This window comes from Macrobrachium nipponense, chromosome 11 (genome assembly GCF_015104395.2).
Source record: "Macrobrachium nipponense isolate FS-2020 chromosome 11, ASM1510439v2, whole genome shotgun sequence".
Classification (NCBI taxonomy): Eukaryota; Metazoa; Arthropoda; class Malacostraca; order Decapoda; family Palaemonidae; genus Macrobrachium; species Macrobrachium nipponense.
Window position 1 is genome coordinate 32,678,673 of NC_061087.1, and position 26,488 is coordinate 32,705,160.

At 36.6% G+C, this 26,488-nt stretch overlaps 1 protein-coding gene across 2 annotated transcripts in view; it reads right to left on the bottom strand.

The window, feature by feature from the left end:
* The window catches only part of LOC135204611 (cell division cycle 7-related protein kinase-like), a 138,099-nt gene that overhangs the window by 101,547 nt on the left and 10,064 nt on the right, over positions 1–26,488 (bottom strand). For both annotated transcript variants that reach the window (XM_064234789.1, XM_064234854.1), the window contains exons 4-5: positions 21,883–21,976; positions 6,014–6,156 (exon numbers count right to left, since the gene is read on the bottom strand). In XM_064234789.1, the coding sequence (XP_064090859.1) occupies positions 6,014–6,156; positions 21,883–21,976 (237 nt within the window). The remainder of the gene's footprint in view (positions 1–6,013; positions 6,157–21,882; positions 21,977–26,488) is intronic.

Genomic DNA, 26,488 nt, shown 5'->3' on the forward strand with positions numbered 1-26,488 from the left:
GGAACAAAGCACTAATGCTATACTATGATACAGTGGCCTGGATATTGTACAGAATAAGCATGGTGTCACACTTCATTAAAATGAGTATGAATCTCTGGAATCTATAAATGTAAGTGCTGAGAAAGGATTAAATAAGAATACTGTGTACTGAAGAAGAAAAGGAGAATTTTAGTAGTAGGCCAACTATGATGGTTATGTACTAATTAAAAGCCCGACTTGTCATATGAGGTATTGGAACTTAGCTGTAAAATAAATAACCATAAATAAAAGATCTGATTAAGGTAAACAAATGTCTATAAAAAGACTGTACATTTGAGAGCTGTACATATTTCCCAGGACTGGGTGACAGTTTTAAGTTTAAGTTGATTGTGTACATTGATGCTTCTTATGCCAATCTACCCAATGGATTTAGTAGTGCTGGAGGCTTTGTGATTTTCTTAGTGGGTGAAAGTGGAAATAGTTGTCCTTTATCTTGAGAGTTAAAGAAAATAAGAATGGTTCTAAAAAGCACTCTTGCAGCAGAAACATTAGCAGCTGCTGAGGCAGTGAATATGGCCTACTATCTTGGAAACATGCTGTCCCAAATATTGTATGATGGAAAGAGAAATCTGCCTCTGGAACTCTGTGGATAACTGTTCACTTCATGAGAATGTGTACTCGATTAAAAATTTTTCAGAGAAGAAACTGAGAACTGACATAGCTACTCTCAAAGAATTGGCTCAGAATGCAGAGGTCAACATATTTTGGGTAGATTCAAAAGCACAGTTGGTTGATGTGTTAACAAAAAAGGGGGTAAATTCTTTGAGAACAGCTAAAGTATTTGAGAGTGGATCCCTGAAAACTTAGAGAGATTTTATATAAGTAAATCATTTTATTTTTTTGTGCCCTGTAATGTTTATTATTATAAAAGCAGATTGCTTTTGTTTTCTTTTAAAAGAGAGGGAATATGTTAACTCTGTTGAGAATATTTGTGCATGATGTTGCGTTTCGCTCTCGTCACTTGTTATGTTATGTTTGGTTATGCTCAAGTAGTGAGGGAGGACTGAGCAAAGCGCCACGATTAAGCACTTGGTAGGTCGGATCTCCGAAGTAAATAAAGTCAGTTTTTTATGCCTGCCTTTGACTTCCTCTGCCACACTGGTCTACATGATCAACACTTCTGGCAGGAAAAGCAAAACTGAAGTGGTTGGACTGACTTTGGTTATGCAATCTAGTCATCAGCACTTATCGTCAAAGCTGGAGTGGCTCTGCTTGTGATTTTTGTTTGTCAGAAACCCTCAAGTCAAATGTTGTACCTAATCATGATGAAAGCTAAATCACCAGAAACACACATCTCTCACTCCTCAACGGAATGGCCGAGAATCGAACCTGCGACCACCGAGGTGGTCATGGTTCAAGAAATGACTCCAAAATCATTGGAATGGTTCTGATCATTTGTGTGGCTCTGATCAAGTCACTAACCACTATCTGTTCTGGGAACTGGAACAGCTCTAGACAAAAGAAACCCTGTGTGCAACTATCTAGTTATATCAAACACCTACTTCGTTCTGGAACCATGCTAGCATAATGCATCATATGCACCTCTAAGGAAAACTCATTCAATACAGTTTAAATTTTTCTCTAGGCTCCTCTACTTAGGCATAAGCAGCATCGGTTTTGGGAGGGGCAGCAGAATATGGAATGACACTGGGAGGTACCCAGCAGCAGCAGGGGAACAAAGTCATACTGCATAAATAAACCAAGTCCAGACAGAGCAGGAGTGACACTGGATTAAAGATCCTTAACAAATCCCAGAGAATGAGCTACAGACAAAAGATCAAAGATTCACGGACTGAAAATTATTAGCATCAGTCACAGTGCTTTTCAGGTGCCTTTCTTATACTACTTTTTCCTATTACAAACTTCACTGATGAGCCAACTATTATCTACAGAAATGGAAAGGGATGTCAGACTGAAAAACCCAACAACATCACAGGCTAACTAAATCTTAACCCATAATGGACAGGTATCATCATATGAGTATCTATAACAGGTTTTAAGTGATGGACGGGCAAACTCATATGAGTATTAATATTACATGCCATACGATTTAGCTAGAAAGACGTTCATATCACTTCAAGGATCCATAAATGACTAATGGCAGCTGTAGTAGCTCAGCACAAGGCAGAGGGCAATCAGTATGCCTTGAGACTTGATGGGGGAACGTATTGCCCCTTTCTATCCCATTACGTCTTTTTATTTATTTGCTCAGAAATATACCCAGCAATTGCTTTTGGTTTAGCTCTTATCTTTGATGATAGCATGTCCATTATAACTGTAATTTAGCAAAGATAAGTGCAAAGGAATATTAGGAAAAACATGTATACCTCACTAAAAGTTCAATAAAAATTGAAATTATAAGGGTACTAATACCTGATGCTTCAGCCTTGTAAGAATCAGGTGATACATACCCCAATTTGATCTTGCACACTGAATATCAACAATACTATTTTCCAGTAGTATATCTAAACCTGGAGTAGTTGAAATGTGCATAAAGCTACTTGAGTAACAAATGATAACCATTTCTGTATTAAACATATGTATAGGTAACTCAAAAAGAGATTGGGGCCTTTTACAATCAAATGAGGTTTGCCAAGAACAAGAAATTCTTTACTTATAAAAACTAATTGTAAAAAAATATAATAAAGATTACATTCTTTTTGTATTACGGCACTAAGAAAAGTACAATAAATTTTCTTTATAATACCTGGTAGTATATATTAATGCTTTGTTTGTTAGTTATAATATGTAAAACATATGTAAGGAAAAATTAGAATAGGCAGAAATTTTCAAGACTTCCTGGATTGCTCTAATAATAATTCTATTTAAACATCCCCTATCTGCATGGAAAATAGGTTTAGTCCATCATCCTACCACTCTCAGACAGCTTATGAATGCTGCTTTACATCAAATGATGTCATGGGATTCTAAAAGGGTTCAACACGATCCTAAGCATATTTCTAAGATATTTTAGTGTAAAATATTTCTGCAATAAAGAAGCAAACCTCCAGAAAACCTAAACTTATAAGGATACTGTATCTAGATCAGTGGTTACCAACCTATGGTCCGCGGATCGGTGCTGGTCCATGGTGTATGATTTGCTGGTCCGCCAAATTGCTTTACTTGTTACTTAACATTTTATTCATAATATAAGAAAAATAATAATCTGTCAAACTAACTTTATATATTTTTATTTCAAATAAGTAGCTATCATAAAAAAAATTATATATAATGAGTGTGACTATTAATTGTATAGGCCTACAGGGTCAGGCTAACATGCGGCTACAGGACAGACATACTACATAGTCTTGCAATCAACACCTGTTAATAGTGGCGCCACGACCACTCCCCCTCCCCTCCCCCACGCGACTGGTGAGCAGTTTTCTGCCTCAGTACGTCTGATCTTGAGGTATTTGAAAGCAGGACTTGCCACAGAGTTTTTTGGTGCAGTCATGTATAAGCAAACTTCCTTAATCAGTTATTTCAACAAACCAAAGGCAATTCCAGCAATTGATAATGCCCACAAGATTGATAGTGTTAGTGATGATGAAGACACCTCAACAGAATGTAATGCAACTACTAACATGGAAACCCACTCTGCCAGTGATGAGATGCGTGACCAGCGTGATGAAGGAACAAGTGAGCCTCCAACTAAAAGAGTAAAAAAAAACGAGCTAACTATAGTTTTGTTCGGAAATAGGATTCTTCATATATAAAATTTGGGTTTACTAAAATCAATGAAGGTGAATGTGACAAACCCAAGTGCACAGTATGTGGCATTATTCTTTCTAATGATGCAATGAAACCATCCAAGCTAAAAAGACATTTAAATACAAATCACAGTGAACTAACAATGAAATATGAAATACAGTAATACCCTGAACTTATGCGAGGTTAAGTTCCAGACCCTCCCACATAAGGGGAACTTTCGTGTAAGTTTGGCACAGTCTTTAAAAATGCTAATAAATGTTCACTTCTAGCGTCTGAACACTAAATATGACCCTAATCATGCTCCCTAAGTATTAAGCTAACTTTTAAATGAAATTAAAGTTACTGAAATTTGATTTAAAGTTAGTTTAATACATTACCCTTAAAAAAGGTTTTCTTTGGTCAATGGTAAACTTCATAAGTCTGTTATAACGAAGATACGTACACAATTCAATGAAATAAAGAAAACATGTAAGTATGTATATACATAATGTTTGCAGAGGGTGAAGGTAAAATTCAATTAATTTAAAATCATGTACTAGTGTGAGGGCTAACTGTGAGAAAAAGAGAGAGAAATACATATGTCATGTGAGGTAAAACTCTGGAGGGGCATCATCTTTGAAAAGTGCGAATGGAATTACATCTTCTGAAAGTACATGCACTGTATGTGCTGTAATTACGTAATATTGTGCATTCAGATCGTGCCAGTACTTTTCTCCGAAGTTAAGACAGTAATTTTCACAGAATGACAACTCTGTTATGTCTCTGATATGTTTTACTAGTTGATCACGAAGGTTTTATAGTGACAAACACTGTGAATTACATACTGCCTTTCTATATATTTTCAAAAATATAAATAGCATACACAGGATCTCCAAACTGATTTTACACTTAACTGCATGAAAACTTAAATTAGTATACTATTACGTACTTCAGATATTAATCAAAGTTTCTGAAGGGATATCATCTTTGAAAAGTGCAGTAAGTTTATGAATGGGTATTGCATCTTATAAAAGTATGCATATTCACTAACTGTAGGTGCTGTAATTACCTCTGCATCGTATTTAAGCATGTACAAAAAATAAAAATAATAGATTTTTAATAAAGATTTTATACAGAAATGCTTTAAAACTTAAAAATTTACATAATAAATTAAACATAACACTTTTGCAGGGTTTTGCATGTTTCTAGAGGATTCGCAAATGTTCGCCCTATTGTGAATTCGCACAACTCGAATCGCGTAAGTTCGGGGTAATACTGTATTATATTTTGGTGTATTGATAGTTCCTTGCAATACAATTGAATACATGAATCTGTCACCATGACTCCCATTTCTACTGTACAGTAGTATTTTTTTTTTTTTTTTTTTTTTAACCACTATGGCATGCATTTAATTTGGAATTGTTTTTTAATCAATTTACTTTTTATAATGTGAAACATATAATATAAATAAATTATGATTATATGGCATTCTTGCATAGAAATTTGAATTGCTAAAAAAAAAATAAACTATGTTGCGGATATGTGCATTTGTTATGCCTTTGGTTGTTTTTTATGATTATTTGGACTAATTAAATGACATTGTATGCCTGGATGTATATACTGGTCCGCAGAATTTTTTGCATTCGCTTAAATGGTCCGTGAAGTTGAAAAGGTTGGGAACCACTGATCTGATGAAATGGATATTGTGTTTTTGAAAATTATCCCTCTGGAATTTTGAGCGTGCATTACGTATAAGGCGAAGTCTTTCGTTAGATTAGTTCCTAATCCTAAATGCAGTTAAGATTTTGACTAAAAGTTCCATTCCACCTCTTTACTTTCCTTCCACGATAATAAGTACAGAAGTCCCCCCGTATTCGTGAGGGATGCATACCAGACGCCCCCGTGAATAGTTAGAACCCGTGAATAGTTAGAACCCCTTAAAAACACTGAAAAAAGCCTATTTTGTTGGTTAAAACTCAAGAAAAAACCAATAAAAATTTTTATACTTGGTTTTTTTAATAGTTTTATCACAAAAAGTGCATTTTGTGATGCAATTGATAAAAACCGTAAATGTGCAAATTTTCCACAAATAATACAGGGAAACGTTCCCGATAGAAATCCGCGAATCCAGAGAACGCGAATACAGGGGGTCCATTGTACTTCATTGGAATTACCTTTCTTAAACTTTAGTGAGAGGCAAATAATGCAAACTTTGCAGCATGCATAACACTTATTCTTAATTTCAACACCAATACAACTGTATATAATACAACGATGTACTTACCTGTGATGTTTTCTGTTATAAAGAAAATTAGCTGGCTTCACATCTCTGTGTATTATGTTGAAGCTATGAACCCTACGAAGGGCAATAAGGAGATTTCTTATGTAATCCTGAAGTTCAAATGGGCTTAAGCATCCAACATAATCCTGTAGAAAATGGTTTTCAATGAACAAAATCTCAACATCAACTACACCACAAGAGATCAACAAACATTGCTAATCATAAAATAAAATTTTTATAATAAAATTAGACTTTATAAAATACTTACCAAGTACAGTGCTCCCCCACTTTTACTCGGTAATAGGTTCCAGAACCTGCCATGGAAGTGCAAAAACTGCAGAAATGCAAAACTCCCCTCTAAAAATGCTTATAACTGCCAAATACCCAATACCCCATAGACTAAAATTCTTATAACTGTCTATTTTAACATTTCACTGCTTAATTTGGTAATTCAAAACAAAAATATACCTTAAATTATCATACTAAAATAATTTCATATTTCAAACAAAAACAAAAATAAGCCCAAACTATCATCCAAAAACATCCTCCTAAGACATCTTAGACTAGTAACCTTTTACAACTGTTAATCTTAAATATATACACCCCCTAAAATGCTTATAACAATGATTTACTCATTTTAAATTATCAATACTAATGTAAACAGCATAACAGCTATAAAATGTTTAAAACAAATTAAATAAATCTGTCTTACAGAATGTTTGACAACTCATCCCTTTACTACATAAATAAGCCAATTTCTCTCATTCCAGATTAGCCCCGGACTGAGCATAACCGGTGAACTCTCTCTCTCTCTCTCTCTCTCTCTCTCTCTCTCTCTCTCTCTCTCTCTCTCTCTCTCTAAGAGTCATGTAAGATGTATTTGAAATGACATTATGATATTAATATAAAATATTTTGGATGATAGAGCATATTGAACTTGAAGTTGTCATGTATCTATTAAACTCATTCTAAGTTGAGCACCAGACTGAGCATAACAGGTGCCTGATTCTCTCTCTCTCTCTCTCTCTCTCTCTCTCTCTCTCTCTCTCTCTCTCTAAGGATAATGTAAGATGTACTTGAACTTACATTACTGAAACTTTTTATGATAAAGCATGTTGTACAATATTTAAAATATTTGCTAATGATTTTCATTTTATTTTCAGTCTGCTTTTACTGAAAAATAAGATGAAAATAATTAGTGAATATTTCAAATAATGTACAATATGCTCCATCATCCAAAATTTTACTTCAATATCATTTCAAATACATCTTGCATTACCCTGAGAGAGAGAGAGAGAGAGAGAGAGAGAGAGAGAGAGAGAATTATACCCCTATTATGCTCAATATGGGACCCAACCAGGAATGAGCTTAATGTTTGTTTGTTTGTTTCATTGTGTGGTGTTTTTATATTGCATGAAACCGGTGGTTATTCAGCAACAGGATCAACGGCTTTACGCGACTTCCGAACCACATCGAGAGTGAACTTCTACTACCAGAAATACACATCTCTCACCCCTCAGCAATGGAATGCCCAAGAATCGAACTCGCGGCCACCGAGGTGGCATGCCAACACCATACTGATCACACTGCTGAGGTGCCCTGAATGAGCTTAATGGATACACAACTACATTATATAAGTATTCTGTAAATAATTTTTATCATAAAAATCAGCATTAAGCCACAAACACAATACTATTATGAAAAAATTCAGTAAATAGTGAATAAATAGTGTTGCTCTACAAAAAAAACAAATTATTGATAATTTTGGATATGGTCCATTGAAAAAATCCACAGATGAGTGCAAACTAGTGAAAGTTCCCATGGAAAAGTGAATATGTAATGTGTTCCACAAAAATCTGCAACAAAGTGGACCGCACAAATGTGAAACACGTAAAACTGGGTGGCCAATGTAATTACTTAGCTAACGATTATGCTCGCGGTAATGCGGCTGTTGCCAAGAGGGGAGAGTGGTGACAGGCCCCATACACTGCAACAGGAGCATGGAAGCAATGGAGCCCTATGACGTCATATTGCCTTAAAGTCCATGAAAAATCAAAGGGGAAGAGGGAGGGCTCTGATTTACTAATTACTTGGTAAGTATTATGTAAAATCTTATTTTATTATAAAAATCTCATTTCTATACAAGTAACTTACTAAGTAATTACTTGGCTGAATCCCACATTGCAAGGGGGGAGGGATGAATGGACTGTTCTAATTCAACACATTAAGTATGTTAAAAACCTGAACTAGAAAAAGGTGGCTACAGTAAGTGATTACTGCCTCTGGTTTGTGCTCATCTTAACTTTGTTGTGGTGTGGCAGTGCCCGGAGTCGCCTCTACATAAGTGGGAGCCTTGCAACAGAGGATATGCCTGATCACTGACAAGACCTTATATAGGAAAAAAATTTGCCCTTGCCCTGAGCGCAGTACCGCAACAACAAACCAGACAACACCTGTCACTAATTCTGACACAACAAAAACATAACCACTACCCATCCAATGACTGGTGGGCACTCCGGGTGCGACATAAACCCCAGGGCTCCCAAAATACTCAACATCCTTACAACAAGGCAAAGAGACGTTAAATAGACAGCATTTGTTTGCTTGTTTGTATGGTGTTTTTACGTTGCATGGAACCAGTGGTTATTCAGCAACGGGACCAACGGCTTTACGTGACTTCCGAACCACGTCGAGAGTGAACTTCTATCACCAGAAATACACATCTCTCGCTCCTCAATGGAATGGCCGAGAATCGAACCCGCGACCACCGAGTTGGGGTGCCAGCACCATACCAACCATGCCACCGGGGCGCTTAAATAGACAGTGTCTCCAATACTTCTTTCGCCAATACCATGCCAGCCACTGCCAAAAGGCTGAAGGTACTGCAGTTTTCCAATACTGTTTCCACTTCTTTCAAATAACAACACATGAAGATCAACTTGCACCTCTCAAAAGTTTACTGAAGAAAGGCTGAGAGATAAATTGTTTGAGGGCGAGAGGTTGCTGTTGCTCTGCTTTCATGAGTTTAACTCTGATCAAGGGAAAGTGTTATCCTGAACCTAGGAATGTGCTTCGGAGATCAGGTCACCAACAAAGAACAAAAGAGCATTCTTAGAAAGAAGGCGAGAAGGATTCTTGACAGAACACCAAAAGTTACTAGAAGGTCCTCTGATTTTCTTGGTCCTATGTAGACAGTACCTCAGGGCTCTGACTAGACAAGGAACGCTTTCCTCTTCGTCCAGGCCCAGTATATCCATTAAATTCTAGAAATGGTAGGAGTGAGGCATGGCTAGCCAGATCCTCCTTCTTAGCCATACGGACCAAGGTGAAATAGCAGACTACATCACCTTGGGAGAAGCCTATTTTCTTGTCAATCGCATGTAGCTCACTTATGCGCTTAGCCATAGCCAGGGCTACTAGGCTTGAAAGGAGGGCCCATTAGCCACTTAAGGACTACGTATAACTTTTCAAAAGATTTATGGAAAAGATGCATATTTACTTTTTCTTCTGTGCTTATCTTAATTTTCGTCACTATGCCACCTGTATAGCAGCAGCATCTCAAGCTCGTACGGTCGTACCTCAATTTTTTGCTCACGTAACAAAGCAAAAAATCGACCGAGTTGCAGAGTTATATTTTGTGCTTCTATCCCATGGAAAAACAAATTGCAGTGTTGCAAAATTGAATGTATACGTGAGTTTTATCTTTTAAAATAAATTTATGCAACAATTGTAAATACCGTGGAACCTTGACATATGAAAGTCCCACTTACAAAAAATCCAAGTTACGAAAGCAAAGACGAAGATTTTTTTTGCTTCTGTATACGAAAATAATTCAAGTTGCGAAAGGGTAAATTCGAGATTCGCCCGGACCACTGAGAACAATTTTAAAACTCGCATGCCACCAACTGAGTAGACTCACCACCATCCTCCCGCTCTCCCATTGGTTCCTGATGCTAGTCACCGCCGTAAGATCCTGCTCTCCTATTGGTCAGCATCATGCTTCTATGTAAAGGCGTTCCTTGACCATTTTTTGCGGCAGCGTTATCGTAAACACTGGAATTCGTTCATTCACATATATTTTGTTTGTTAACGTAAATTCGTGTTAGTGATTCGCTTTCGTTGTACTGTAAGTTACTTTATCGTGTTGTGTGTGAACTTAATTACTTTCATTATTAGCCATGGGTCCTAAGAATGTTGCTGAAGTTCACGGAAAGAAGAGGATGCTTTCTATGGAGAACGAAGATGGAGATAATCAAGAAGTGTTAAAGTTTTCTGCCATTTGTTAATGTGTTTCGTAAAGTTTAGTGTTAATGTTTTCTACCATTTTTTAATGTTTCATAAAGTTGAGTGTTCATGTTTTCTGCCATTTGTCCTCCTCCTCTGTCGCCACTTTCGGAGATAGCCTCACTCGGAAGGTAAGGTTAGGTTCCACATTTTACTACTTATGTACGTAACGTATTTCTTGTACCATGTACACTAATACACTTTATTTACAGGTATGTACTACAATAAAGGTTATGTTAGGTATTGAATGGTCCAAATTGTTGTATTTCATTGTTTATTGGTCAATTTAGCTTTATTATAAAATTTACAGTGGTGTTTTTGTTGGGCTTGGAACAAATTAGGCAATTTACATGTAAAACGTAGTTCAAGATCGAAAAAATCAGGTTACGAAGGCCGCTTCAGAACAGATTAATTTTGTATCCTGAGGCACTACTGTATAATGTTATAAAAATGTGATTCAATGATATAAATTAAAATATTATTATTCGGGGGTGACTGAACAAGCCATTGTCTTCATCATATGAAGGGCTGTTACAAAGACTTCTAATGGACATGTGTACTGCCACTATCATATTTATGTACAAAAATAAAAGAAAATACCCTATAATACATTTTTCATACACATTTTAAACATAAAAGCATGAAAACTTATAACAAAAAGCTAAAGTTTCTGTGGCCAGAAGGGAGCAATCAAGGTGAGATCCAGATGCTTGGTCGCCCTCACTCTGTTGAGGACTGACCTCACCAGAGCGAACAGAGGAAATGCATATGCTTGAAGGCCCTCCCAGTCCTGCAAAATAGCGTCTGTCCCTGTACTCTGAGGAGTCTGGTAAGGGGCAAAATAGATCTGGCACCAAAAATTCAGTGGGGTGGCAAACAGATCAACTGTGACAGGCCACTTCTTTCTGAGAGTGCCGAAGATTTCCTGGCAAAGTGTCCATTCCGACCCTTGAACTTCGTTCTTTCTCAACAAGGCATCTCCTAAGACGTTGTGATGGCCCAGGATAAAATGAGGGACCAACGTAATCCTCCTGTCTTCCGCCTAACACAGAATTGATCAGGCTTCTTGAATGAGAAGGTCTGACTGTTTACTACCTTGGTTTCTGAAGTACAAGACTGGTGTGGTGTTGTCAACGAAGATCGCTACAACCGACTCTGACAGTTAATCCTGAAATGAAAGAAGGCCTAGGTACACTGCCCTTAGTTCCCTTCAATTTATTAACATGATCCTCTCTTCCTCTGACCAAAGGCCCGAAGAGGCTTTGGAGCCCAGGTGCGTGCCCCAACCTTGATCTGAGGCGTCTGACCAAAACATTAGGTCCGGCAGAACTGAAAAAAAAAAAAAAAAAAAAAAAGAGACGTCCCTGACTTGAGGCGGTGAACTTGCATCCATCAACAGAGATCCTTCCAACATTGTGGAGAGGAGGCAACTATCATGTCCCCAGACACAAAATCCCAAGGCTGGTGAAGTGTTGACTGAAGGGACCTCATTCTGAGACAACCTCCGGGAACCAGTTGGATGAGGGATGACAAATGGCCCAGGAGAGTCCTCCAAAGAGAAACTGGCTGCATTATGGAGGACAGAAATTCTTCGGCCAGACTTAGAAGCTTATCTATCTGTTTCTGAGAGGGAGAAGCCCTCAAAATCTGGGAATTCAAAACAATCCCCAGATAAGTCATGACCTGGCAAGGGATTAGATAGGACTCGTCGAGGTTGACATGAAAGCCCAACTCGACTCAAAGAGACAGAACTATTTCCCTCAACCAGACTGGACTAGCCAATCATCCAGATACCAAAGCATCCTTACATTTAACCCTTTAACGCCGATTGGACATATTAAACGTCTATATAAATTGTCTGTTGGGTGCCGATTGGACGTATATATGTCGATATAAAAAAGTTTTTTTAAAAATTCGCGGAAAAATAGTTATAGGCCTACTAGGCAAAAAAACTTTTGAATCACGCGCCTTAGGGGATGCTGGGAGCTCACGGATCAAGGCGTTGTTTTGTTTACAATTGTTATCCAGGCATGCAAGCGCGAATTTCTTTCTCCTCGCACTAAAAAGCATCAGCGACACATCTCAGAAATTATTTTGTCACTGACAATTTTTGCACCAATTCATATTAGCCGTTACATGGAGTATTATATATGAAAATGTGTGCAATTTCATGTAGAATACAACTAAAAAACAACTCATGATTGTAGCTTTCATCAGTTTTGAAATATTTTCATATAAATAACGATAAGTGCCAAAATTTCAACCTTCGGTCAATGGTCAAAAAACGCAATTGTAAGCTAAAACTCTTATATTCTAGTAATATTCAATCATTTACCTTCATTTTGCAACAAATTGGAAGCCTCTAGCACAATATTTCGATTTATGGTGAATTTATGAAAAAATCTTTTTCCTTACGTCAGCGCTGTAACTTCAGAAAAAATCATAAATTGTTTCGTCCGATTGTCGTAATGTTTGCACCATTTTAAATTAGCCATTACATAAAGTTTTATATACGGAAATGTGCGCAATTTCATGTAGAATACAACAAAAAAACAACCAATGGTTGTAGCTTTTATCAGTTTTGAAATATTTTCATATAAATAACGATGTGTCAAAATTTCAACCTTCGGTCAACTTTGACTCTACCGAAATGGTCAAAAAACGCAATTGTAAGCTAAAACTCTTACATTCCAGTAATATTCAATCATTTACCTTTATTTTGCAACAAATTGGAAGTCTCTAGCACAATATTTAGATTTATGATGAATTTATGAAAAAAAAAATACTCCTTTACGTCAGCGTGGTAACTCGTCTGAAAAAAATCAAATTTTTTGTCCGATTGTTGTAATGTTTGCACCATTTTAAATTAGCCGTTACATAAAGTTTTATATATGAAAATGTGTGCAATTTCATGTAGAATACAACAATAAACAACCCATGGTTGTAGCTTTTATCAGTTTTGAAATATTTTCATATAAATAACAATAAGTGGCAAAATTTCAACCTTTCGGTCAACTTTGACTCGACCGAAATGGTAAAAAAACGCAATTGTAAGTTAAAACTGTTACATTCTAGTAATATTCAAATATTTACCTTTATTTTGCAACAAATTGGAAGTCTCTAGCACAATATTTCTATTTATGGTGAATTTATGAAATAAACTTTTTCCTTACGTCCGGGCAGTAACTCTTCAGAAAAAATCATAAATTGTTTCGTCCGATTGTCGTAATGTTTGCACCATTTTAAATTAGCCATTACATAAAGTTTTATATACGGAAATGTGCGCAATTTCATGTAGAATACAACAAAAAAACAACCAATGGTTGTAGCTTTTATCAGTTTTGAAATATTTTCATATAAATAACGATGTGTCAAAATTTCAACCTTCGGTCAACTTTGACTCTACCGAAATGGTCAAAAAACGCAATTGTAAGCTAAAACTCTTACATTCCAGTAATATTCAATCATTTACCTTTATTTTGCAACAAATTGGAAGTCTCTAGCACAATATTTAGATTTATGATGAATTTATGAAAAAAAAAATACTCCTTTACGTCAGCGTGGTAACTCGTCTGAAAAAAATCAAATTTTTTGTCCGATTGTTGTAATGTTTGCACCATTTTAAATTAGCCGTTACATAAAGTTTTATATATGAAAATGTGTGCAATTTCATGTAGAATACAACAATAAACAACCCATGGTTGTAGCTTTTATCAGTTTTGAAATATTTTCATATAAATAACAATAAGTGGCAAAATTTCAACCTTCGGTCAACTTTGACTCGACCGAAATGGTAAAAAAACGCAATTGTAAGTTAAAACTGTTACATTCTAGTAATATTCAAATATTTACCTTTATTTTGCAACAAATTGGAAGTCTCTAGCACAATATTTCTATTTATGGTGAATTTATGAAATAAACTTTTTCCTTACGTCCGGGCAGTAACTCTTCAGAAAAAATCATAAAATTTTTTTGTCCGATTGTCGTAATGTTTGCACAATTTTAAATTAGCCGTTACATAAAGTTTTAAATATGAAAATGTGCACAATTTTATGTAGAATACAACAATAAACAACCCATGGTTGTAGCTTTTATCAGTTTTGAAATATTTTCATATAAATAACGATAAATAGAAAAAATTTGTCCTTCGGTCAACTTTAACTCGACCGAAATGGTCAAAAACTGCAATTGTAAGCTACAACACTTACAGTCTAGTAATATTCAATCAATTACCTTCATTTTGCAACAAACGGGAAGTCTCTAGCACAATATTTCAATTTACGGTGAATTTTTTAAAACATCTTTTTTTTATGTCTGCACGTTACGAATTTATGCAAATTTTTTTTATAATATTTTCTCTGTGTTGCCTTGATCATTTTACAATGTGTTATATACCAAAATTATTGCAATTTAATGTACAATACAACGAAAAAAATTAACTCGTTAGCTTTAACCATTTTGCTCACAGCGCGATTTGTATACAATTATATATGAAATTTTTTTTTGCGCTGTCATATATCCCAATATTTATAGTATATGATACTGATATTTTTTTTCATTTCTGATGGTTGCATACTAAACTTCAGGCAATGACAAAAAAAGGAGCCAAAAATTAACTCTTAATCTTGAAAACTAAGCATGCTGTGATATTTAAAAAAAAAAAAAAAATTCCGCTTCGGCGTTCACTCGCGAACGCCGTCGGTATACGGGAGACAATTTTTAAAATACCGCTTTGGCGTTTAAGGGTTAACTGATGCAGAATAGCCGAAACAGGAGCCATCACCCAAGAAAAGTCCTGTGGAGCAGTGGTGAGGCCGAAACAAAGGGTCTTGAACTGGAAAACTCCCAAGTCCATGAAAAACTGAAGGCAAGGTCTGCTCTTTGGATGGATGGGGATTTGCAGATAAGCATCCTGCAGATCAATAGTAATCATCCAGTCCCCCTTCCTGATGGATGAAAGAACAGTCTGAACCATCTCCCTCCAGAACTTGGACTTCAGAATGAACTTCAAGACTGAAAGATCTATGATGGGCGCCAGGCACCTGAGGACTTTAGAAATACAAACACCTGTGAGTAAAACCCAGGAGAAGGAGGAGCTTGCTCTATGGCATCCTTCTCCAAGAGGGCCAAAAACTCCTTCTCCAAGGCTTGACCCCTGATTGAGTGAGGGGAATAACTGCTGAACTTGAGAGGACGATTGGAAAGTGGAGGTCTCGAAACAAAAGGGATCTTTTAACCTACCTTCAGGACCTCCATTACCCAAGCATTCACTGCTCTCTCCTGCCAAGCTGACCAATGGCAAGAGAGACAAGCTCCTACTGCAGTCTCTGGGTGAGTTAATGACTCTTACTTCTGAAAATTCTTGCACACAAACAAGGAAGAATAAGAGGGACCTCCTGGAGGTTTAGCTCTTTCTCTGCCCTTAGATCCACACCAAGAACCTCTCCCACGTTTCAAAGGGTGAGCACCAGAGGAGGAAGCCGATGCACCAGAAACCCGAGATGTACTCGGGAGAAACGAGCCAGAGGAAGGTTGTTGTTGGGCTGGAGCAGAAGGTGCAAGTCTGGCACTAAACTTATGCTTACTCCTTGAAGAAACAAGAGGAAAACCCAAGGAAAAAGCTCTTGATAAGGCCCAGTGAGCTTGGGAAGAGGCATCACCTTGATATTCCTTCAAAACCTCAGAAAGCACAGACATATCAAAAAGAGAATCACGGAAAGTAGAAGAGGACAATAAACGGTTTCTCTAAATCTCCGAAACAGAAGAGGGTAACTGCAAAAAATACAGGTTACGCCTTTGAGAAATGAGAAAGGCCTGCATAGAAGCGGCAAGCTCGTTCTGATGTACAGAAGCGATTGAAATAGACAAGCAAAATTTCTCTAAAAGAGGATCATCAGGAGGAACAAACCTGGAGTCATTGACATACATTAAAAGACCTCCAAGGACCCACATATTGAAGGATTGAGCCTCTTGCAAGGAGCTCATAACAGACTCCATGGCAATAAAGTCTTCAAGTGAGACCGAGACCGAAGCCTTGGTAAGCAAAAGTTGACCCGAAAGTCGGACAAAATCAGGATTTGGTTTGGGGGTTTGAGAGAATGAAGTATGTATCATCCACCACCTGATAAAGTCCTCTCCGGTGTCGCAGAAGAGAAGAGAGCTTCCTCTTCCCTTCCCCAATCACCTTCGAAAGTTTAGCAGCGATGTCTGCCCTCACTCTTGTGAACCTCTGAGCAAAGGGAAAACATAAAAATTCCCACGAGCGGGAAGGACCATCAAGAAAAATCCCTTCTGTAATACAGCGAGGCAGAGGCTGCTTCTGCTCTTTAGGCCTCACTTGAGGAAGAAAACTGAAATCTAAATCAGAAAGTTTCTTGAACTCAACATCATGACTGCCATTCAACGAAACATCAATATCACACGAATCCACGTCATCATCATCGTTATCGTCAGATCCTAACTGTGAAACTTCCCCCGAAGTAACGTCCTGATGACTAGCTGTCTTAGGTCTAACACCAATACCCCTCCTGCCTTCTCCTAAATAAGCCCCCTTTGGCACTGTTACGGGACCAACGGGACACATTGGTAAAGAATCGTCAGGCACCTGCCCGGACTGGATACCCCTAGGCCTTCGCCATGACAAGGTTCACAAGCTGGGGTATCTGTCCCACCGTTACCCATGATGCTGTCGACAGGTACCTGGCAAGGAGCTGAAAATGAATCTAAAAGATTGTTAGACATCCTAGTAAAAGCTGCTTCAAAATTTTCTGACAGCTTGTTAAACTTGGCTGAAATATCTCTATCTAAACTATGCTGTAATGTTTCAAATTTCTTCTTCCAACTAGTTTCCTTTGCCAAAAACTTTGAATCAAAATCAGAAACCACTTCATTAATTACTGGTTGTACAGGTGGCAAAACATCATTAATTCGGAATCGGTATCACACGATACCAAAACCGAAGAACCAGAATCATGGGTGCACAAGTCAAGGGAATCATTAGATACAGGTCTAGTTACTGATTTCTTTATCTCCTTAATCAATCTTTTATGGTGCAAGATTCTTTGATGTTTAATACATGCCGTCATGTCTTCGTCAGACCAAGACTTACAGTCACAACGAGAAGTCAAGTAACAAACCTGTCCACGACAAGAGCTACAAAAGTCATTGGGTTCATACTCCCTGCTACTCATCCTTGTCGTACAAGCCAGGCAATTCCTGATGTTGCTAGCAGAAGGAAGAGATGAGTCATCTTGGCTATCCATTGGACTGTTGGACAGGTCACGTGATCCCGGGTCGCGCAAAAGTTCGTCAAAATAAAATATACTATACCACAAGAGAAATAAAAGTTAATTTACTAATTTCGTGGATTTAATAAATGGTAAATAACATAAAGCCACATTAAAGATTAATGAGAATTTTAAAGGCACAAAAGGTTTCGGAAATTTATAAAGAGCGGCCGTGATGCAAACCATACGGGCACTCGTTAACAACTGAATTTCAAGGGAAGGTTTTGTAACTGTCAATGGCAGTGTTGCCAACTGGCGGACAGACTAGGAGGTAACACAGTTGCCAATGTGGTCAATTTTGGTGTGGTTTTTGGGGATTTGGGGCTAGATAAATTATATTAAGGTAATGTTAATTAATAACCAGATTTCGGTAGTGTTACACAACCATAGTTCATGTATTTCATAGCCTTCGAACAGGTGAGTCTCTTCTTTATTTACTTATTGCTGTTTCAATTCAGATTATCATCGCTGGCTACTTGCAGTCCCCAGGAATAGTTTTGTCTTAAAAAATAATTCTTGGATGCTATGCCATGTTTTTTAGGTAAAAACTTTTACATTTATGACTAATAATTGCCATAAAAGTAATTCTTGAATGTAGAACCATTCAATTAGGCCAAATTCTATGCACTCCTGCATTGTTCACTGGGTATCGGCTATTCCCAAGCTACAGGTAAATAACTGCCTTAAAGTAATTATCGAATGTTACACCATCACTTTAGGACAAAACTCTACATATATGTTTTACCTACCGACTGAAGTTACGTGCAAGTCATTGGTTAATATTTGACTTAAAAGAAATTCTTGATGTTACATCATTCCTTTAGGCACAAACACTGCTTTATTACTATAGCTGGTTCACTTAAGGTAGATTCTTGGGTGAGCCCTATGCCAACGAGACATTTGTTTGGTGGGCGCTGATTGGCTGGTAGCTGCCTACCTCCCGGTACCAGCCAATCAGTGGCTGCTAAACAAACATCTTGTAAGCACACGGCTCATCCAAGAATCTACCTTAAGTGAGCCAGCTATAGTTACCAGCCATAAGCTATTCACAAGTCTCCAGTAAAAAATGACCTTAGAGTAATTATCAAATGTTATACCATCTCTTTAGGCAGAACTTCTGTTTTTATGATTGCTTACCGGTCTTAGTCACCAGTTAATAATTACAGTGGTACCTCAAGATACGAAATTAATCTGTTCCGAGGCGGCCTTCGTATCATGAGTTTTTCGTATCTTGAACCGCATTTTACATTTAAAATGCCTAATCTGTTCCAAGCTCTCCAAAAACACCCCAGTAAATTATATTTCCAGGCCTAAAACACATGTTCTAGGGTTTCGACGCTGATCTGACAGAGGAAATATGACTCCAAAAATGCAAAATACTTGAGTAATATTCAACTGCATGTAATGTTCAACCCCATTTTTACTGCATATATTAGGACTTTAGCATATGTCCCATAGCAATAAGCCTAGCCTGTTAGCGGTTGCTACTGTAGCCTAGTCTATGATTCTGACATCTAAACCTAGGAGGCTAAAAGCTTAGAATATGCCCATAAAATGTATAAATAATCAGTATGTACTCATTTCAAATAATTATTAATTAATCATTAACTATAATACACAAACAAACAAACAAAAAACCCTTCCAATCGTTTGTTTACATTCATCCCTTAGCCTCTTACGAGTACCGAACGAACGCCAAGCAATCACTTTTCCTAGGACACAGTAAGCCATAAATTTTCATTATTATCTCTCTTCAACTAATGAAACTACCAAACAGTATAATAACCATTCATTTATATTCTTTATTCTATCTTTACCTAATGGTGATACCGAGTTACTGACAGCTATAATGAAACATATACATAACGTAATATTAAAACAGAAGAATTCTAAAAAATACGTATCAGTTGGCTTCGATGATAGCAGTCTGATTTATTTTATATTTTATGATATCTAATTCACAATTTTTTATTAAATATATTGCATGTACTCATTTCAAATAATTATTAAGTAACCATTAACTATAATAAACAAACAAACAAAAAAAAGCTTCCAAACTTCTGTTTACATCCAGCACTTACGAGTATCGAACGATCGCCAAGCAATCACTTTTCCTAGTACACAGTAAGCCATAAATTTTCATGATCTCTCTTCAACTACTGAAACTACCAAACAGTATAATAACCATTCATTTCTATTCTTTATTCTATCTTTACCTAATGTTTTTTATTTTATTAAATGTACTGCATGAATAAGTTTTTCAATTTACAGCATCCTTTTACCAATAGAATACTTAAAGCACAAGGGGTAGATGCTGACCAATAGGAGAGCAGGATCTTATGGGGTGACTAGCATCAGGAACCAATGGGAGAGCGGGAGGATGGTGGCGAGTTTACTCAGTTGGCGGCACGGGAGTTTTAAAATTGTTCTCGGTGGTCCAGGCGAATCTCGGGACTTTACAGCAACAACCTTTCATATCTTGAAAACTTTTTGTGTGTAGAGCTGTAAAATTTTTCGTATTTGCTTTCGTATCTCAAGTTTTTCGTAAGTTGAGCCTTTCGTATGTCGAGGTACCACTGTACAAAGAAATATTAGAAAAAAACTGTATAATCCAAAGAAGTTACTGCATCTTCGATCTCAGTGAATGTATGCAAATATTTTACTACAAATATACTCTGAATTTCTTAATAACTTTAGTTCTTGTTTGTTATGATATTGTGTGAGCTGTAATTATAATTTTAAAAAATAGAATAAAATTATAAGAAAAAACATGTATAACTTGGTAAAATTTATGATTGTCTTGTAAAAGAGGTCCAAGGGGTTGTAAATAGTCATTTTCCACTTCTTGTGGAAAGTAAAGAGAATTTTTTAGAATCTTTTTTTTTTTTTTTTTTTTTTTTACATCTTGTGCATTGGCATACCTTCCTCTTTCCATTGATGTGTTTTTTTCTTAAATTGGCTGACCTCAAAGTTTGTCCAGTCTGGGCTGCTCCATATGTTTATTTTTTTTCTTAGCCTGACTCTTAAGGACTAACCTTACAAGATTCTAAAAATGTCATTTGCAGTCAGTCATACATATCAGCTGCTGAGCTGCTGAGATTCTGACAACTACAAATTATGTCATCTGTACAAAATATGACATATTTATTAAGTAACTTGTATTTTTCTACCATACAAACCTGAGGTCTTTATATATGGAATTACCTTTCAGTGAGCTGGAAATCCAGCTATTAAAATTTTCCAAGGTTGGTTATGGTCATAGCTACCAATGGTAGGGGCAGAGGTACCGCCTACCAAGTCAAAGTGATTCTACACAGTTTACCTTTTTGTCCAGGTAAAACAATGAGAGGTGGTAAGAGGTGGGCCCTTCATGTAAAGACCTCAGGTTTGTATATTAAGAAAAATACAAATTACTAAACAAATATGTCACTTGTTCCTACATGAATACAAACCCTTCCCCTCGGAGGGAGGATTCTAAGTAAACCTCTGAACTGACTGGTAGTTCAGTAGTATTTGAATGCAAATGATAAGATTCTTTTCTATCATAATTACCTGTTGTTAATATAAGAGCTCATGCCATTTATGAACAATCTGATTCGGTCCTTGACCCTCAAATGAGCACACAGTAACAGGAAAACAGATACTGGCAAGACCACATCTTTCTATCTCAAAATGTTGTGTACTGTCAATAATAAGTTTCACCTTTCGCCAACTATTACCATCCACTTTAGTCTCCTCTTACCCTGCTATTCAGATTCTAAAATCTTTTGCCACAATTTTAATTGCCAATTAAAGAACAAATTCTTCAGGTAACCCTTATGAGTCTAAGCCTATAAAAGAGTATGCACCTTAGTGTCTTTCCAGTTCAAAAAAATGGTAGAATTATGACAACCCAATTCACTTAGCTACACATATTCATGCACAATACACCATAATACATTTAGAAAGGTTAAATGAAATAGTATACCCTTAAGAACCCAACAATACACACTTACATCACTTGGCAGAAGCATCCAACTGTAGGGGTTTAATGCATATGATAAAGGAGGGTTACCTGACGATTAGTAAGGTAAAAAATGACCTTAGCCTAAGTAATATACAGCATATAACTAAAAGGAAAAAGCCTACAAAGAAAAACTTAACCAAATGAAATTATTCTTAAAATAAAAGAATGTTTACAAAACCAAAGTAGTATTGTAATCAAAATACAACAGCAAAATGATAAAAGTTGCAAAGTGATAGAGTAAATCAACTTAAAAGCAAAGTTTACTTAATTCTTTAAACAAATAAAAATAAGCTTACTGTAAACGAATCATGGGGGAAATACGGCATAACAATTACAATATGGTTCATCTCACGAAGACACATGGTCACACCCATGACGTTATCCCTACCGCTGAGGAAAAAACAAAACAAAAAAGCATCAATCTGGGTAATATAACACAGCAGATGAAATTGTACATATGTACAGCTAATATGTAAGGACCTGTCTACAGAGTTGGTCTGTGTGCTTCAAGCAACGAACACGAACATCATTATAAATATTCACAATGTGTGAATATATTTATTACAATTATTGTACAGTACTATTAATAAGTATTGCTAATTAATTTAACCAAACCTTGCAGTAAGCTCTAAACTAAGCTCCAAAGAGCTGGCATAAAAAATTATTTCTTACTGCAATTCATATTCAATTTAGAAATTACACAATCAATAAGCAACACAAAAAACTCCAAAATATATAATGACCACAAGAGATAACAGAAATGAGAACCAATTAATGTAAATATAACAGAAAAAACAAGAAATATGTAAAACTAATAACAAATAAATTATGAAGAAGAAAAATAATGAAAAATCACGAGAATATAAAACTTTTGTATAAAAGAAATTTTCTCAGGAGTCAGTCTATTTTACTTCTCTAACAGATGTGAATCTGATCATTATACAGTACTGTAAGGAAATGATCTTAACATTATATAAAGAATACATACATGTCTAAATGCATGAATTACTTCAAGGATAGCCAAAGTTACAGTCCACTTTTTTAACTTCAGCTGAATCAAGGATGTTATATGCTAGGTTTCTATAAAACTGCAAATCACCTAAATCACAAATATAAAAGCAAATGTCCTACTGAATCCCATAAAACAACAAACAGATAGGGAAAAAAAGCATTTACATTATGGCATTATAAAAAAAAAAACATACAACCTTCATGACCTATAATCATCTATTCTTTATTTTTAATTATGTTACATAACATTAAGTCCCAACAGACTACACAAGAGAAAATTACTCAAAATTACACCTGATGGAAGATATAAATCCTATATTTTCCATAACTACAATGAAGTGTTATCAAACTAATGCAATAATTTATTAATACTTCATCAAGAACTTTGATCAGTGGTTTAAAGGTTGTCAAAGTTGCCCTTTATAATTGTATCTCCAGTAAATAATCCTCAATTCATCACAGATCACACAGTTTACTCGTCCTGTAAATGACCTATCCTACGATGATAGGAAAATTGGCTGTGTTCATCAAAATATAAGCCACATTTCTATATTTATTACTTAAATTTTATTGATAATAATAATGATGATGATTTAAAAATGAAATAAATTTCAACCAGAGATTATATATGCCCAACACTACCAATTTCTTGACCTATTCTATTGTAAAAATGAATGCCTGATACTAGATAAAGATACTTATGGCATCAGCACACTAACTCAAAACAACAGCAAGTCTTCCTAAATTTGTTTAAGTACAGAAAAGTTATTCCTCTAATTCTTCCACATAATGTCTTATTGATTTAACACCTATTATCACTAACGTACTACGTATTAGAAAATATACTTAACTCTTACACACTTAATCTTCTTGAATCCCTCCATTTGGATCATACAAACAGCTTCCATATTTCAAGGCCTACTACTGACTATCCTCCCTATCTCATTAAGTAAAAATACAAAGATACTTGAACATTTTCATACTAAGGGTAGATAACCTGGAGACTTTAGCATAATACTTCATCTGAATAAGGTTTTAAATAATAAGCTGTTATACTAAGTAATAATTCCAGTTTGTTTAGAATATATACAGTAAATTAGTGTAATCAGATTTAGATACTAAAAGAATCATGATTTCTTTTTCAGATGAAAAAAGGTGTTGACATCTCTTTGGACTATGATAAAAAAAAAACAAGCATCATGAATTAATACATCATTCTGCTGGTTCTTGGGTCACTGATTTTACTTTTACTTTCACTTTTCTCCCTTTGATTATATGAGATCTGCTGTGATGATGTGAGCCCTAAGCCAACACTACATCTAAGTTATGTCTGTCTATGTTCACAGTAATTACCTTGTGTCGCTATAAGCTTGACCTTCTTAAATATTTTACAATTTGTTTCTCTGTTCCTACTGGGCTTTCCTATACTTTTCATTTACGATATAATTTTATATAATTCATTTATAATTTTGCTGTAATTTCAATTTTGGCATTTCTAACCATGTTCTGATAAAGATATACGTACTCCATAGCTTTAAAATGACACTGAATTCATTAATGTATGTATCACAAAGTGTAACATTACAAGATCATAGAAGCTTATTGCTAGGCATTTTACCCAGTCAGTGAAGAGTGACTGTTCTGGCATAGACACCTCCCAAATCCTCAAAGGGTTAAATTGGTATTCTGGCTTCATATATTTTTTATCTTGCCGACTGTATTTTGTGAATAACATTCCCTCATTTTTTTATTCTAATTCCAAAAAAATGACAAATTTTTTAATTCATTTGTATTTTTCATACAAACCAAGGTCTTAACAATAAGATAAATTTTCTGTTCCCTACTGGAAACCAGTTAAAAACAATCAAAGATGGTAAATGCAAGGAATCTGTGGCATCTGGCATCCCATCCGTACTTGAGGTGGAAGCAATGTAAAAGGGATGGCTAGAGGTGGGCACTCAATGTTACAAATTAATTAAATATTTGTCATTTGTTCACATACGGAACAAATCTTTGGTCTTAACAATAGGACAGGCTCATACTTGGAGGGAGGTATGAGAATCCTGAACTGACTGGGGTTCTGGCACACATGATTATTCTTCTTAGCATGTGAGATTGCTAAAGAAGAGGACTTAAACCTTTGAGATGTTAGATATGACGATATCTAACGCTCAGTCAACTGGGTTCAAATACAATGAAACAAGACCAGATTCAATGCATTCATGGAAGTCCAAAAGAACTAGATCTGTTCAGGCAACATACCATGTAGCCCATAACAAATGGAATTTGTCACCACTCCTCACTACCCTTGCTGGAGAGAGGAGTTTAAGCAACTGAGAAGCAGATTTGCATGTTGCATGGAACATGAAAAGTGCTGTAACAATATGGCTGCAACACTCACCTGTATCAAACCAGTTCCAGCATATGATGTGTATATTCTTCAAACTGCCCGTAGGCATGAAGAAAGAACCAGGAAAGAAAAGAGGCCAGTCAACTCCACACAACCATCTTAGGCAAGATACAAACTGTCCCACTAAGAGCACTGGATCAGTCACGCTTGTTGAACAGCCACCACTAGACCCAAGGAAAAATGTGTCCAAGGATCTGTGGGCAATGTTCTACATGCTGAAGAAAATGAAAGCGGTTTGAGGCAGCCATGAACCAGCATTCAAATCCTATGAACAGATAACTACCTTAAAATGCCATGGAGGAATATATTCCTCTGGTGTCATGTGCCTCTGTAAGCACCCCATTGGTGATAGAACTTGATAATAAAGAATCAGCTTGTCTAAACACCCCATTTTGAAACCTGAAAGGGTGTTCTAGGGCACCTGACTCTTGACCTGGCCTGAGTCAATATGAAATCTATGACACCTAACCTCTAGGAGATTAGACATTCAGATAATGACACAGTGCCTAACGGACCCTGTAGTTTTCCAACTCTTCCAAAGCAGCCAAGGCCAGAAGTAAAACTGTTTACAAAGTCAGTTTCCTGGGAGATGATTGACACATGGGCTCAAAAGAGGATGAGAGAGAATACTCAGTACCAGAGTTAGGTTCCAACTGAGTAAGGTCCCAAATAGGAGGTCTGAGTTCCCTAGGTAAACAAGACCGCTCCAACCTCTTGAACCACACCAAGGATTCTGAGGGCGAGGAGATTCCACATCCTCCAGACAAACTGATCACAAGTAACTCCTGCAGCACCTCGCCAGTAACAACAGAAGGAACCTCCTCTGTTCTGAAAATCATTCAGATCTTTTCTACTGAACAGGAATTCTGAGTGGAGAGAAAGCCTTTTGATAACACCAATCAAACCAGCAGATGGCTCATCTTGTATATGGCTGACGAAGATCCTCCGAAGTAATAGCCTTACATCTGAGTTGCTGTTCCACAAGAAAGACCTCCCAAAAAAGATACTGAATCAACTTCAGAGATGAAGAGATGGAGGTCCTAGTAATTGGTGGCATCTCTCAACAAGGAACTGGTGAAGAAGGTGATGCAAGGGAGGAATCTCTCTTGGCCACTCAGCTTGGGGTTAAGGAGCTACTTGGGTTAACATAAGACTTTGGAGCTTAACAAAGGGAGTTGCCCTTAATTCATCGCTCTGAATTGTTCCTATACTCGCAATCCTCCTCTGAAGGATGGTGTGCTCATCTCTATGAGCTCCTGGCCTCGGGGGCATGGAGCATACAGGACAACCAAGTCCACTTCAGCGTATGGGAGTTGATCACAATTTCCTGGGACTTTAGAAGGTCTGAGGAAGGGTGTTTGGGCATTCAATCATTCATCCTCCCAGAGAGTTCCCAGAAGGCAGAGGGGAGTCCTCTGCTCTACCGAACAATTCTGGGACCAGGAAAGAAGACCTCTAGCCCCTGTCGAAGAGAAAGAGGT